The sequence below is a fragment of the Solea solea genome, chromosome 1 (assembly GCF_958295425.1).
Source record: "Solea solea chromosome 1, fSolSol10.1, whole genome shotgun sequence".
NCBI classification, from domain to species: domain Eukaryota; kingdom Metazoa; phylum Chordata; class Actinopteri; order Pleuronectiformes; family Soleidae; genus Solea; species Solea solea.
The window spans coordinates 2794152-2809611 of NC_081134.1; the positions used below are offsets into that span (position 1 = coordinate 2794152).

The 15460-nt window shown below is 40.3% G+C and overlaps 2 protein-coding genes across 5 annotated transcripts; both read left to right on the top strand.

Annotated features, from left to right (window-relative positions):
- The first annotated feature begins 1172 nt into the window (after positions 1 to 1172).
- Positions 1173 to 11675, top strand: LOC131469493 (ABC transporter F family member 4-like). 4 transcript variants are annotated; one of them, XM_058644455.1, is made up of 17 exons: positions 1174 to 1417; positions 3348 to 3403; positions 4258 to 4391; positions 4544 to 4623; positions 5133 to 5243; positions 5484 to 5618; positions 5839 to 5976; positions 6356 to 6481; positions 6759 to 6828; positions 7783 to 7844; positions 7938 to 8046; positions 8153 to 8836; positions 8919 to 9087; positions 9458 to 9819; positions 10011 to 10060; positions 10319 to 10363; positions 10588 to 11675. In XM_058644455.1, exons 1-16 carry the CDS (start codon positions 1310 to 1312, stop codon positions 10355 to 10357), a joined length of 2433 nt encoding a protein of 810 aa, XP_058500438.1. In that variant the 5' UTR covers positions 1174 to 1309; the 3' UTR covers positions 10358 to 10363; positions 10588 to 11675. The 4 variants fall into 4 exon arrangements, with proteins under 4 accessions (XP_058500467.1, XP_058500438.1, XP_058500447.1 ...); XM_058644464.1 differs by having other exon boundaries at positions 10319 to 10359; XM_058644475.1 differs by having other exon boundaries at positions 1175 to 1417; positions 7938 to 8010.
- A 182-nt stretch (positions 11676 to 11857) lies between these two features.
- Positions 11858 to 14296, top strand: LOC131466819 (tripartite motif-containing protein 16-like). Its single transcript, XM_058640309.1, has 2 exons — positions 11858 to 12230; positions 12568 to 14296. Exon 2 carries the CDS (start codon positions 12690 to 12692, stop codon positions 14271 to 14273), a length of 1584 nt encoding a protein of 527 aa, XP_058496292.1. The 5' UTR covers positions 11858 to 12230; positions 12568 to 12689; the 3' UTR covers positions 14274 to 14296.
- Positions 14297 to 15460: the final 1164 nt, after the last annotated feature.

The following is a 15460-nucleotide window of genomic DNA, read 5'->3' on the forward strand; positions in this document are numbered from 1 at the left end:
ATAATAGAAATTTGTTTTTTTAAATGGTCTAACAAAATTCTCCAAAAATGACAAAGTAATGAATCAAATTTTATTCCCCCCCCCCACACTTGATGTTTTAAAGCAAAATCCATAATTAATTTCCTGAGAAATTTACCTAACATCTAGCTGTGTCCTCGGCCTGTGCTTTTATTTTGAAAGCTATGAGCAGAAACCCTGTTGTCTCTCTGAATGATGTGTATGAGTGGATGACTCGATGGAATGTGACTGACCTCAAATTCTGAGGTGTAAATTAGGCAGAGAGAACAAATGAAATCCCTGTGTTTGTTCCAGTGAAAGTCTCATATTTACAGTGTGATTTATTTTTTCTGACTTGTATCATCTCAGTCAATATGTCTCTGTGCTGGAAACGTCCAAGCTGTCCACATCTCAGAGAGACTGTGACTCTGAAGGACCAGCTTTCCAAATGGACAATATTATGTCCAAGTCTCCATCAAACTAAGCGGTAAAAGAGGTTTGGTGTGTGATTTATTACATGAAGGAAGGAATCTGCCAGACGTTGTTGTAGTTTCTTTAGATGAGAAACAGCTGTTCACTCTCAAAATTTTATTAATTTCTCTATTAAACAAACTGTCCAAGCCTTTAATAGTTGATTGATAGAAGCTGTGGAGGCCGATTTATGTCTTAAGTAAAGGATGAAGTTTTGATGACAAAGTTATTAATGACTTGTCTCTACAAGTTAAAGGTCTGAGGCACTACATTATAATTATGTGACAGTAATCGCCAGAGACACCACAGTGCGATATTATCAGTTGCGCTGTACTGAGTGTATGACTTAATTAACATTGTTTGAACACATTTGTCAATGGTTTAAATGTAACAAACATTTGTTTATTTATATTTGTTTAAAAGTTACACACTACAACTTTAACCATTGACCAGTGAGTGTCGGGGACATTTGTTTATGTTTAAAAGTTACACACTACAGCTTTAAACATGTCTAATAATAATAATAATAATAATAATAACAACAGTAAAAGATAAAAACATAATGCTTTAAATGATCATATAATAAGCCTAGTTGATGTTGAAAAAACAGCTATTTTTACAGCTATAAACACACGTTTGTTGTTGTCCCTCTAAAAACAAAGAAAAGAAGAAGAAGACTACACTACCCATGCTGCATTTCGAAGGGGGCGTCGGCGGCGTTACATGTGCGCGTGCAGCAGCAGCAGCAGCGTAGCCAGTCTGAAGTGAAGTGTGAATAACCACAGTAGCCCGTGGTATTCTGGATTTTCGTCGCGTTGGTCACTCGTGTCAGTGGAAGAGAATGGCGGCGGAGGAAGAAGGCGACGCTCTGCTGTTTTTAATCCAGCAGCACTTGGAGGTGAACGGCTTCGACAAAGCTGCCAAACTGCTGCAGAAACACGTTCATAAGGTGAGATGTTTCACCATCCGTCGCTAGTGTTATCACAGTCAGTCACAGTCAGTGCATGTGGTTTATTTTTAAAATAGTTTTCTAGGCTGACGTGCATGTTATGTAAGAACCTACATTATTTATACATGTTTCTACTGTGTTGGAAGCCTATCTGCAAGTCACCGTGTGTGTGTGTGTGTGTGTGTGTAGCAGCACATGGCCTCCTGCAGGAAAAAGAACATGATGTTATAAGAACTTCATGTTCTCCTTCATGTTCTCCTTCATGTTCTCCTGCAGCCTTCCACTCGAAACCTCCTTCTTCGTTCACTGTCGCTTAATTGATACTTAAACATAACAGAACTGCGTCGAGCAATTCATTTATCGATGAATTGATCATTAGACAATTAATCGGCAATCTTCAACTTTTATTTTAATTTCTAATTTTAAGTCATTTAATGCCTATATTGCTTTTGTTAAATGTGGGAAATTAGCAGCTTATTCTTGACTTTAAACGTAGTTTTTATTGATTTATTGTATTATGTAAAGTGTTATGTAATGGTCTTTTTTTTAAGCCTTAATAGTTATTTTGTCACTGTTTTGATTATGGTAGCGACTAAATGAACAGTTATGTTTAAACACAAATATGCTATTGACGGTAGAACTGCAACTAACGATTATTTTCATAATCGATTAATCCATAAAATATCAGAAAACCTTAAAAAATGTTGATCGGTGTTCATCAAACCTGGAAACGATGATGTTCTCAAATGTCTTGTTTGGTCCACAAAATTATTAACAAAAATAATTAACAAAATTATTCACTTTTATTGATTTCTTTGTTATCCAGAGCAAAGAAATGAAGAAAGTGCTCGCATTCAAGAAGCTTAAACAATCTTGTTTTAATCATGAAAAAAGCTTAGAACCGATTAATCGATTATCAAAATAGTTGTCAATTAATTTAATAATCGATTAATTGTTTTAGCTCTAATTGACAGTAAACTCTGTGGCCCATTTGAAAGTTTGAAAAATGTTCACAAAAATCTTATATAACAACTGTATTTAATCTCAACCTTACTATTTAAATATAAAAGTATATTAGAGTATGCCATAATTTCACCAAAAAAAAAAATTCATTACAGTTATTTGAAATGTGAAAATATTATTTATCTTATCATATTTGTTTACGTCTATGACGTTTCTCAGCTCACCTACAGTGCCTTCACAGTCCACCAGGGGGCTGCCACACACACTTTGCTCACCACTGGTCCTAAAATGCTTAATCGTTGTTTATTATATTGATTATTGTTTATAACTCAAAATCAATCGGCTTCGCTCTGACGCGCTGCAGATTTCAAGCTAACAAATTCAGATGAAACGGATGAATTAATGTCTTAAATGTTACAAAAACATAACTTGCATTTCTTATAAACAACAACAACACCAACAAACCTCCCTCAAAACGTAACTTCCAGGTCCGACAGGAGGTGTTGAGATGTTCTGGTGACATTTTGTCAACTTGTTTATTGCGAGCTTTTCCAAACTTACAGACTGTAGCTTTATCCTTCACTGTGTTTTTACAAATGTGTTAAACTTAGTGAAACCTGAGCTTTGGTCAGTCACCTGGTTCATGTTTCAGGCTAAATATAGTTTAAAGAAAAAAAAGTTCTCCACACTACGTGAACACTCTGTGACCATCATGAAAACATCAAATTCCTCACACAATCTCATTTTGTCTAGTGAGATGCTTCATGGATTCATTTCCGGGAGTGTTCGGCATCAAAGTGACAGCATGAATTCCTCAAACTACAGGAAATTACAGCTTTCCCCCCTTTAAGTCTTTCTGTGTCTTGGTTGAGTTGCAGAGAAACTGTCTGTTCACTTTATCACAGCTTTCATCTGTAAAACCTTTGTTGAATTTTGAACGTTATAATGGAATAATAACTGTTTGTAGGTGGAAACCGCCGAGAGGAGCTGCAACCTCCATGATATCTACACAGGCTGGATGAAGTAAGTGACAAATGTATCAAACACACATTCAAATATCATCTCTGTCATAATCTCTGTCTTTTTAAACTTTTTATTCACGATTTACTGTGTCTTTTCTTTAATCTCTGGTTTTATTTGATGCTTTTGTTAAACAAAAACACATTGTTCATATGAACAGGATTAGGTGTGTGTGTGCGTGCATGCATGTGTGTGTGTACCTGGTATTCCTTGTGTTGTGGGGACCTGAATGTGGTTACACAGTCACGTTATGGGGACTTATGTTCCTTATGGGGACAAATATCAATTCACCACAACGTAAATTACTAGATAGATGGATAGATACAGTTTATTTCAAACATGTTCAACATTTACAATGACAACGAATTTACATTTGCATCTCGTCACATGTTTGAAAAGGAGTAGGCAGAATTAGAATCTTATATTTATTTAAAATTTCAATTTTTTTTGTATATTCTTTTAAGGTGAATTATGTTTTTACTCTGCTTTAATTCAGATGGGTTAGGATTAGGCCAGTAGTAATTATGGTTAAGATTTGAGTAAATCTCCAGGAAATGAATGTAAGACAATGCAAAGTCCTCTGAAGCCATGGAAATATGTGCATGAGTGTGTGTTTGATGAGTATGTGTGAAAGAGACAGAGGAAGAGATTGTGCCTGTCTAGTTTATTCTGGCTCCTAACGCCTCGTAATCCCGATGAGGATTAAATAGGCAGCAGATAAATGAGTAAATGAATGACATCAGCTCTCTTTCTTTTTTCTTTCTTTCTTTCTTAGCTAAACAATTTATTGTTTCCAAATCAATTTCACAGTTTTAAGACAATGTAATTGACAACGTGCGTGTGTGTGTGTGCTGTAGACTGTGCTCCAAGCAGGAAACAAACAAGAAAAACGGAGCAGAACATGCCGCCATTGCAGAAGAAGAAGAGGTTGTCAATGGCAAATTATCCAACAACGGAGAAGAAGATCATGTGGAGGCAAAGCCACTACTTGGTAAAACATTTACTTCCTGTAAACTTTCATAATACAACAAAAATGTAAAAAGTAAAAAGATTCAGATAAGTGGTAACAGGTTTAAGATACTTTTTACAACAAAAGTCAACCCAACGCATTCATCGTTATGGGTGAAATGTCTCGTCTCTCAGGGTCACAGGCAGACAGCAATGGCGTGGAGTCGTCCAGTGTGAGGAACGGCACTGATAATGGAACGGAGGAGGCAGAGACGGTGAGCTCATGAGCAATAATAATAATAACACAAAAAAATAGTTCATGTTTCCTGTCCAATATGGGAATCTGGCGTCTGCCGATTAACAAAGTTTCGGGAAAATGTAACAGCAATGTTCCGCCCTTTTTGCAGCTCTGCTCCTGAATGAGCCTACAACAGAAGGAAATCACACACACATAACTGTTGTCCAGTCAGTGTAATAATGTGCGTCAGAGATCCACCCAACCGTCACAACATTCCAAAAGTTCTCACTGTCCTCAGCAGCAGGAAGGCTGAACTCAAAGCAGCCGCTCTGTCTCTGCATAACTGTCGTTCAGATGAGTTCACGAGACTCAAACCTGGCTGATGTGACGTGCTGTGACAGGATCTGACTCCGTGGGAAACACTGGGTTTAGTTTTGATTACAGGACAGGAAATCAGTGTGAATCTGCCCTTTGTGTATTTATCTACATACTTTATATTTAACATGAATACAGTCTGTACCAACTGTACATGTGTGTGTTTTTCAGTCGACTCCCATTGAAGCGTCAACAGTGAACGGAGCAGAGACGTCCAGCTCCTCTGAAGCAGCTGAACTGACCACAGTGGAGCACGACACGACCATCGATGCGTCCACACAGGTTTGTTACCTGAGGCTGAATCTGAAGAATGTGCTCAGACAAGTTTTAACATTCTTTTGACCGAAAAACAACCATTTGATTGGACTGTTTGTCTCCTGATTAGTGCTGCAAGTTCAACTAACGATTCTTTTCCATAATCGATTAATCTGTTGTTCTATTTTCTCGATTATTGGAGCAAAGAAACCAGAAAATATTCAATATTCAAAGACCGTACCAACTGTACATGTGTGTGTTTTTCAGTCGACTCCCGTTGAAGCGTCATCAGTGAACGGAGCAGAGACGTCCAGCTCCTCTGACCCCGCTGACGCGGCTGAACTGACCACAGTGGAGCCAGAACACGTGGAGCACGACACGACCATCGATGAGTCCACACAGGTTTGTGACCTGAGGCTGAATCTGAAGAATGTGCTCAGACAAGTTTTAACATTCTTTTGAACGAAAAACAACCATTTGATTGGACTGTTTTTAGGGCTGCAACTAATGATTCTTTTCCATAATCCATTAATCTGTTGTTCTATTGTCTGGATTAATGGAGTACTTGTTTGGTATGGAGCAAAGAAACCAGAAAATATTCAATATTCAAGGTGTTTTTCAGTCGACTCCTGTTGAAGCGTCAACAGTGAACGGAGCAGAGACGTCCAGCTCCTCTGACGCGGCTGAACACGTGACCTCAGACCAGACTGGGCGTCGACCTCACGCCGAGCATGACGCGATCACCGATGAGTCCACGCAGGTTAGTGATGTTTTTTGTAAACCAGTTTTGGGAGTTTATACCTTTCAGTAAAGATTAATAGATTTACATTTTAGTACATTTAGCAGACACTGTTATCCAAAGCGACTTACAAGAGAGAACTAAATTACATAGACTTAGTCTTGGAAAGAAATCCACTAGATACTAGACTAGAGAGTGAGAGTGCAGAGGTGGTGCTACAATCACAGGTCAATCACATAAAAACTAGAATAAAGCATAAAAAGAACACCCTAAAAACAATGAATTAAAAACCTTTTAAACTTTTTCAAATCATCCTTAGAACCTGGACTAGGATTATTTGGATTATTTACATTGTAAACAACCCGAGTTTTTGTTGATTGATGATTGAATTTTGCTTCAGGAACCAGAAGCGGTCATGGACACCACAGATGACGCCTCAGTGTCAGAGCAGACAGCTGCCAATCACACAGAGGCCACACCTCCCTGTACCCAGGAGGCAGAAGACGAGGAAGGCGGTGCTGCAGAGGTGCAGTATCACGTCCTTCTTGATATTTAAATGATGTCCTTTCTGTTTCCCTGACAATGTGATTTCATCGTCCACATCGACACTGTAAGCTTTTACCAGCACAGTAACTTCATTTACATTTAGTTGATTATTTTAAATCTAAATAAATGCAGTACGCCTGAGGTAGTACACTTTTCTACTTTGGAAATGTTTTTGCAGAAATATAAAACGCAATTAATTCAGAATAATCTGAAGAAAAGACTCATGTCTGTTGTTGACCTGTTGATTCCCTGTGCAGACGCCGAGTCCGGCCGAGCCGGAGGAGACCAATGAGCAGCTGGCAGAGGCAGAAGCCCCGCCCCCTGCAGGTATGAACAGCCAATAGTTGCCTGATAAGCCGGTGTTTATGTATGGCTTCTTCTCACTGCACTGACAAGAGTCACAAGCTGTTGTGAGCAAATGGTTCAGAGGCCAAAGAGCAGGTTTCATGTGGCAAGATTCAAAATTGAGGGAGAGGGAGAGTGTGTGTGTGTCTGCAGAGCATAAATATTTAATCTGTATATGTGGAACTTTTGATGATTGTCCACTTATTCATAATAAATCAAACAGATTACAGACTTTAAAATGTGATTGGGAGCTTGGACTGTGGAGGGCAGCATTGCATCTCTTCATGTTCCACCTGCCAGAACTTAGTGGAGAGAGAAGGTTAACAATTAGTGACGACTAATATTGAGAATGCAGATTACACAGCTGCTGCTGCTGCTGCTGCTGAGTTATGTCAATGCTTCATTGTAATTGTTCACTGAACACACACAAACAGACACACAAGGTTAAAAAGAGGGATGTTTTCTTCTGTGTTCAGGTATTTTTACACATTTTTGTGACTTTTTAGGACTTTTTGAGGGTTAAGACTTGGTTTTAGGGTTCGGTTTAGAGCTGGATGTTAGTTTTTTAGATGTTGCCCTCCTCCAACACACCTTATTCATTAAATGAATAGGTTGTTATCAGGCTTCTGCAGAGCTCGGCCCTGGGGCCAGATCCGGCCTGGAAACCAGTTTTCCTGATCTGGTCCACGAGCTTCTCATGTTGACTCTTGCTCAGCTCAAGTGACGGATGAACGATTTGTATTCAACCGAGAGTTCACATCGAAATCTTTTCTTCACAAGAGTGAAACAAAAGTTTGACTTTTAACAGATAAAGAAGGGTTTGGTGATTATTATTTCTTTAATGCCTTTTATTTGTGGCCCTTTTCTTTCTTTCGTTGATGTCAAATAAAATGTTTTAGACGATAAAACAGCATCTGTGTTTTTATTCCTTTCTAGACCCTGAAAATCCAAGTGAAGAGGAACAGGATGACAAAGTTGAGGAAGAAATTAAATCAAAGGTACAAAACATTTGTCCTTCTGCTTTTTTTCAGGACTGTGGTGATAAACCTAAATAACCACTAAGTTTATGTGCTGTGTGTGTGTTCACTCAGGACAGTGACATCACATCGTGTCTGACGCTGGAGCGCTCATCATGTGACCAAGACGACGCCGTCACTGACACTGGTAACAATTGTCTTTATCGCCACCAAGGTGGAAAAGGTGGAGACTTTGTTCATGTAACTAACCGTGTCATTAGAACAACAGCAGTTATCCAACGTGTTCTTAACATTAAACGTCTCCCGTTTGTTGTCGTGTTCCGCTGCAGACGAGGCGACAGCGGCGGCAGCAGAAGAGCAAACAGACCCAGACGACTTCATCATCATCAACATTCAAGTCCAAGATGGTGAAGCAGCTGAGGGAGAAATGAGCCAACTGCTTCCTGTGGAGGTGGAGGATCAGGATCAGGACGTGAAAACTCCCAAGAAGAAGAAAAAGAATAAGAAAAAGGAAACGGAAACCTCCGCTGCAGACACTCCAACCACAGACTCTCTTATTGATACTCCTCTCACCTCCAAGTCTGACAGGAAGAAAAAGAGAGACAAAAAGAGAAAAGAGGTGGAGGAGGAAGAGGAGGATCAGGGGGAAGAGAAGCCGGTGTTGGAAGAGGAGGTGGTGATTGTGTCTCAGGTAACTCCATCAAAGAAGAAGGCAAAGAAAAGGAAAAGGGAGAGAGATGCAGTAGAAGAGGAGGAGAAAGAGGAGGAGGAGGAGGAGACCCCCATCCCATCTTTGGAAAACAAAATTAAAAAGAAGAAGAAGAAGAAGGATAAAGATCTGGAGGAGGAAAAGAAGGAGACAGCTGAGGCGTTGGACGAGAAGGAGGTAGAGAATCCTGTGAGTCCAGCAGAGACCAAGAAAAAGAAGAAAAAGAAAAAGAGTACAGAGGAAGGAGGACAGGAGAAACCAGCAGAGGGCGACACAGACTTAGAAAAGGAACTGGACACAACAGGTATGAAGTGAAAACCAAGGAAAACACACTTGATAAAAGTGAAGCAGCTATGAAACTTTGTTTGTTTTGTCTTCTCCTGCAGTCATGGACTCGTCTCAACTCTCCTCAGGACAAAAGAGGCGTTTCAGGAAGAAACTGAGCCTGAAGAAGAGACTGAGGCATCACAAGAAGGAAGAGCAGATGATGAGGAAGAAGAAGAAGAAGAGCAGCGACGTCTCTGCAGCACCGACGGAGACCACGGGAAAAAAGAAGTCAGTGGATTTCTGCTCTCACCTCTTCGTCTGAAGTTGAAGTGAATGTATTGTAACAGTGACTGTGCTGTTATTTTTATAGTGTTTGTTTGTGTGGCATCTTATTTGCTGAGGTAGGAAACATTTTATGGAAAATGAATCGAGGAAGGTTTGTAGTCGAGGATGAGTTAAGGGAAAATTTCCCCACAGGGATTAATAAAGTAACCTTAACTGTAACCTTAATAAAGAACACTTTCAATAGCTCAGAAGAACATAATAACTCTGGACTCTGGGGAAGAAGAACGTTTGTTAATAAACTGGAATGACGGAGATGGATAAGTTCATTTAAGGTGAACAACTGTTCATATTTTGTATTACTATGTTCTTCCAGACGGATCCAAGAGGCAGTGAAGGAGACACCTCAACCAAAACCAAGTAAAAGAGCCAAACCTGTACTGAGCCAGGACCACGACACACCAAAGAAGAAGAGGTGTGCTGAACAAGAAGAGAATTCCTCAAAGGAAAACCAACCTCCAAAGACAAAGAAGACCAAGAAGAGCAAGAAGAGCTTGGACGGAAGCGTTGTGGTGAGTGACCTGACAGCTGAGCTCCTGGACGTGTCCTTCTCTTCCTCTGAGCTGGTAGAGAAGAAGAAGAAGAGGAAGAAGAAGAAGCAGGTCGATGGAGGTGAAGAGAAGACAGGAAACGTAACTCTCATCCCTGTCAGTCAAGATAAACCTGCAAAGAAAAAGAGTAAGAGATGTTGTGGTTCTTTTAAATGTTGTTGTTTTGACATGTCATGACTAAAAATGGAGCTTATATATCATATCATATATAGTTTTTTTTATTACTGTAAAATAGAAATACAAGTGAATTGTGCCAAACTGAGCTTGTAACGTAGACAAATTCAATTATTGATGATTTTTGTTGGTTGGTGTTTGCAGAGAAGAACAAAGCGGCTGAGGAAACATCCACGGCTCCAGCTGCTTCCACGGTACAACACAACTGCTGTTTGTCTCGTTGTTAACATTTATTTTATAGATTCTTTAGACGTCGTATCTGCGAGCTGTACGTGTGTTAGTGTACCGACACAGAAAAGAAACGGATACACATTTAACTAAATTGCTACAAAATGTTGGGATGTTACAAAAACATTATGTGTGTATATATATTTATTTATTTATTTATTATTTATTTATTTGTTTAAAATGTGATCAATAAGATGACTTTTTTGTCTTTTTCATATTTATAGAAAAAGAAAACCTCCAAAAAGAAGGTGATCTCTAATTAAATGTGGGTAAGTACCTAACATTTTAGGTAGTTAATGATGATAATAATAATAATACTACTGTTTTGCTTTCTTTCCATGTTTGTTAAACACATTACATTATTTCTTTCATATTCTGCTCCTGTCAAAATTTTTAATTTCAGATAAAAAGAGAACAGATTTAATGAAATGAACATTTAGCTGTCATCGTGCTTTCGTAACGACTTACGAGGCTCTTCTTCATTTCTCCCCAGTGAATTCTCTGATGATCGTTGAAGGGAAGACAAAAGAACGTTGGACCTGAAATAAGCCGAAATAACTGGACAATCTGCTCAACTCTGGTGCCTTCACGTCTGGTGGTTTCTAAACGTTTTTTCTCTTGAACTGTGAAAACAACACTAACTCATAATATGTACCTTTAGGTCCTAAAACAGGTATTACCGTCTGGATCCAGATATTTGAAATGGTTCTTACCTTATTACTGTTAAAGGGAAAGTTAAGGGTTTTTGTAGTACTGACATGAAAACAATGGACAGACACAGTGGAAATACACGGACAACAGGTTTTAGTGGATTGTGTCTACATCAGTAAGTGTCTTGTTTACCAGAAGCTACCATAAAAATACACAAGTGAGCTGTTTTTAAACCTATTTTCTAGTTGGAAAAAGGTCGTCTGAAGAGATAAATGGCAAACGCATTAAAATATTGTCGTCTTAACTGGCTAAAATCTGTTTCTCCTTATGTCCCCACGAGCATAAATGTCATCACTTAAGAGTAAAACGTTGTTGTTTCAGGCTGGTTCTGTCAGTACCTCACACAACCACACCCCAAAAACCTGAACTATCCCTTTTAAATCCTCCCGTCGCCACATTATCAATAACTTCACTGTTTTTACTGTTTACTGAGTGTGATCGACGTGCTTCGTGTGTTGGGAACAAACTGTGAAACCCATTTCAGATTCTTCTCTGCTTTGTAGAAAAGGTGGTCAGAATTCTCCTAACACTAACACACTAACAAATATTGTGATTTTACTTTATTTTCTCCTTTTTTGATTTTGTTTACGTTTTGTTAACTATGCACCGGACTAATTGCTGTTACTCAGTGGGTCTTATTTAAAAGTTTGACTTCTTTGTTTACTCAGTCTGATAAGCCATATGTTTTCATGTCTCGGGAGTTGGAATCAACAAATCTGTCCCTGTATGAGCTTTTTCAAGTTTTCCATTTAAACTGTTGCATTCGTGTCAAGTTGGAGTGACTGTACCTGTACTAACATAGAGCTGGAGATTATACTGCGACATCTAACTTGACTGGACAAAATAAAGCAACAAAAATGTCAACAATAATCTGTTTAAGCGTCTTGATGTCGGATACTTAACTAATAATGTCTTCTTTGAACTGTTCGAGGTGCTTCAACACAGTCCTTCCAAATATCGGTCTGGATTCTTACTGTCTTCCACAAAAGGATCTAAAGGACTTAAGTTCTTTACTTTCTCAAAGAACTGGGGAAGGAGAGGATGAGGGGACCAGTCTCCCCACATCTGTCGCTGAGGAATCTTAAGGTCAAGTTTATTAATATAGCACATGAAGAAACAATAAAAAGTAGGATGAAAGAAAGAGATGGAGAGTTTTTAAATGTGTTTAGAAGGCGCTGGACTGAGGCGATGAGAAGAACTGTGATAAAGAAGTTGGAACTATGAGTAAGAACTTCAAACTGGACTGCAGCGTTGCTTTACTCTGTGTGCAGCCTGCTAGAGATCATTAGAAAAAGAAGGAGAACCAAACATTAAGGAGCTGTGGTAAAGAACTTCGAGCTGTGAGTGAGAACTCTGGCCTGTGGAGGGCAGCATTGTATTTCTGTGTGCGCAGCCTGCTGGAAATCATTAGCAGGAGCCTGTCAGGTGAGTGTGGAAGGACTGCGCTGATATTGAACGACAAGAGAAGCTAAGGAACTTTGGACTGTTTAAGAGATTTGAGCTACGATGGGACTGAGGATAAGAACTGTGATAAAGAACCAAAAACCCGGCCAAAGTCATAGATGTGCTTGTTGTCATTGGGGACGAGGCTGATAACTGTCTGAATGTGAACTTTGATGCCTTTGAATGTTCTTTATCTTTAAAATTCCAGTCTTGTATCTACTGTGGCTTTGATCTGAGGGGAGTTGAATGCTTTGCTCCTTTGGAGTGACAACTACGTACATTTTCCAGTTAACTAGCCCAAACTGCTGTTGCTTCCAAGGTCCCTTTCCACGCAGAACGAGAAGAAAAAAAGAAGCAAAGGAAACCATCAAAGACCACCACTACCAACCAACCAACCAACAAGTGTGCAGATAGATACAAGGATAGAGAGAAGATAACATTATGGTTGCCAATTGCTATAAAATACAGAAGAGTACAGACGACGAGACGTTCCAGGGGCCTGGACACTTCGCTAAGAGAAAGAGAGGAAGACCTAAGGGGAGTCGGAAGGTGCAGAAAGGAGTTCAGAGGGAGGGGGAAGCAAATACATGCTCGATCTGTCGGGATCGACTAAGTGATCCAGTGGCTATTCCTTGTGGACACAACTACTGTATGAACTGTATCAAAACCCAGTGGGACCTACAGGATGAGGGGATGATCTACAGCTGTCCTCAGTGTGGACAGACCTTCACACCAAAGCCTGACCTTGTGAAAAACCTTGTGAAAACGGTTTTGGAGAAGAAGCTGAAGAAGACCAGACTCCAAGGTCCTCCTGATGATCACTGCTATGCTGGATCTAAAGATGAGGCCCATGATGTTGGAAAGAGGAGGAGACCAAAAGCTGCAAAGTGCTGTTCGTTCTGTTTGCCCTCTCACTGTGGAAAACCTCTTCGCTCTCGCCATGAATCGCCACCATTTGAAAAGCACAAGCTCGTCGATCCCCCCAAGATGATGACAATGTTCTGCCACACGGATCAGCACCGTTATCTCTGCTGTGAGGATCAACACGGAGGCCACGACACAGTCTCGGCTGCAGCAGAAAGGACGCAGAGGCAGCGAGAGCTCGAGTGGAGTCGGCAAGAAATCCACCAGGACAGACAGAAAGACGTGAAGGTGCTTGAACAGCAGGTTGGGACTGTGAAGGTGGAGGACGGTGGGAGGTTCGGATCTCATCATCAGGAGATGGCAAAAGATGTGGAACGGAAGCAGCTCACAGGACCTCAGGATTCCAACCACTTTCCATTCAACTACGTGTCACCACCAGCTTTCAGTCAATCGACACACTCATCCAGCATCAACACCCGGCCTCTGAGGTTCACAGACGACCTGGAAGACATGTCAGAAATCAGTGATCAACTACAGGACTTTCTAACATGGACAAACATCTCAAAGATTCCAGTGGAAGTCTCTCCGCCGCAACCAGAGCCCAAGACCAGAGCCGAGTTCTTACGATACACAAAGGAAATCACTGTTGATCCAAACACAGTACACCGACGTCTGTTGTTATCCGAGGGAAATGAAAAAGTCACAATAACGGGGGAGGAACAGTCTTATCCCAGTCACCCAGACAGATTCATTGACGAGTGGCAGGTGCTGAGCAAAGAGAGTCTGACTGGACGTTGTTACTGGGAGGTGGAGTGGAGAGGAGGAGGCGGCGTTGGTGTAGCAGTCACATACAAGAACATCAGCAGAGCGGGACGCTCAGGAGAATGCGGATTTGGATACAATGACCAATCTTGGGTATTGGATTGTTACCCAAAGTGTTGTAATTTTCTTCACAACAGAGTCAGCACTGAAGGCTCAGGTGGTGTGTCCTCCAGAGTGGGCATGTACCTGGATCACAGTGCAGGGACTCTGTCCTTCTACAGCGTCTCCGTCTCCATGACTCTCCTCCACAGAGTCCGGACCATGTTCACTCAGCCTCTCTATGCCGGAGTCGGTCTTTTTTATTTTGGATCCACAGCTGAGGTCTGCAAACTAAAATAGATTGACCAGTTGGTTAAAGAGCAGTGATTACATTCTGTGTCTGTTTCTTTCACTTGTTTGGTCTCATTGATTTCACTGCTCGTGATTTTTGTCCAAATAAAAACCTCACGAAAACACAAACTTGTAGAATTGTTTCTATCTCACTACACGAACCTCAGCAGACCAAGTGGTGGGGATTGGCCCCAAAGGTGAAACGGTAGGACAAAACCAAAATTACGGTGCACCAAATTTCACGAAACGTGGTGGAACCATGATATAGCTCAAGACGAACAAAAAAGTTTATTGCTACTATGGCCTCAACTCAACAGGAAGTCAGCCACTTTGAATTTGGCTGCTCCACACTTCCTATGCGAGACAAGAGACCCGGCCAGAAAACATCAGCGCATGAAAGGTAATTCAAGGGCATAGCGCCACTTGCTGGCAGCATGGCAGCTTTAATTATGGTTATTATTAATTAAATAGTACTTTTTTCTTTCTGAACCGGCTGATGCTGATCTCACTCGAGGACCCACCTGACTCGCTTCATGCTTCAAGTTTTATCTTGTTTGACATGATGCTCACATCAACTTTCTAAAGATGAAAAAAAAAAACCTCAAACTTTTATATTAAAGTAATTCTGTGTAATTCTGCCAGCAGAGAACACCCACAGACACAATATCCAAGGTAATTGGCGAGTGACATTCTTGCCTGGACCTGATACTGTAACAGTAGGCAGGATGTTCTCGGCTGTAATTATATGCAATTACACAAGTGTTGCAGCAGTTGTGCATGAGCAGCCCGAGGTAAGTGGTAATAATGACATGAATGACACATTTCTTTAACACAGCTGTGGTTTTCATCAGAGCTGCTTCTTCAAAGTTTTCTTCACGCCTCGCAAATGTACAACTTTGACGTTTTTCTTTTGTTTTCTTGAAAAGTAAATTGAGTGACTTTGGATTTTAAGTTTCTTTCTTTCTTTCTTTGATACTATAACTTTCTTTCTTTGGTATTCTTTCTTTCTTTGATAGCAGTGCTAGTTCTTTTGTCTTCTGTTAAGAGGCACTTTAAGATGTCTTTGTAACGTATATGACATATGTTTACCTTATTTCAAAGAGAAACAAATGCTAATATTGTATTAACCTTTTTGATTTTATGCACTAATGCACCTGAGATGACAAACACGTTTATTTTCTATTTAAAATGGTCCC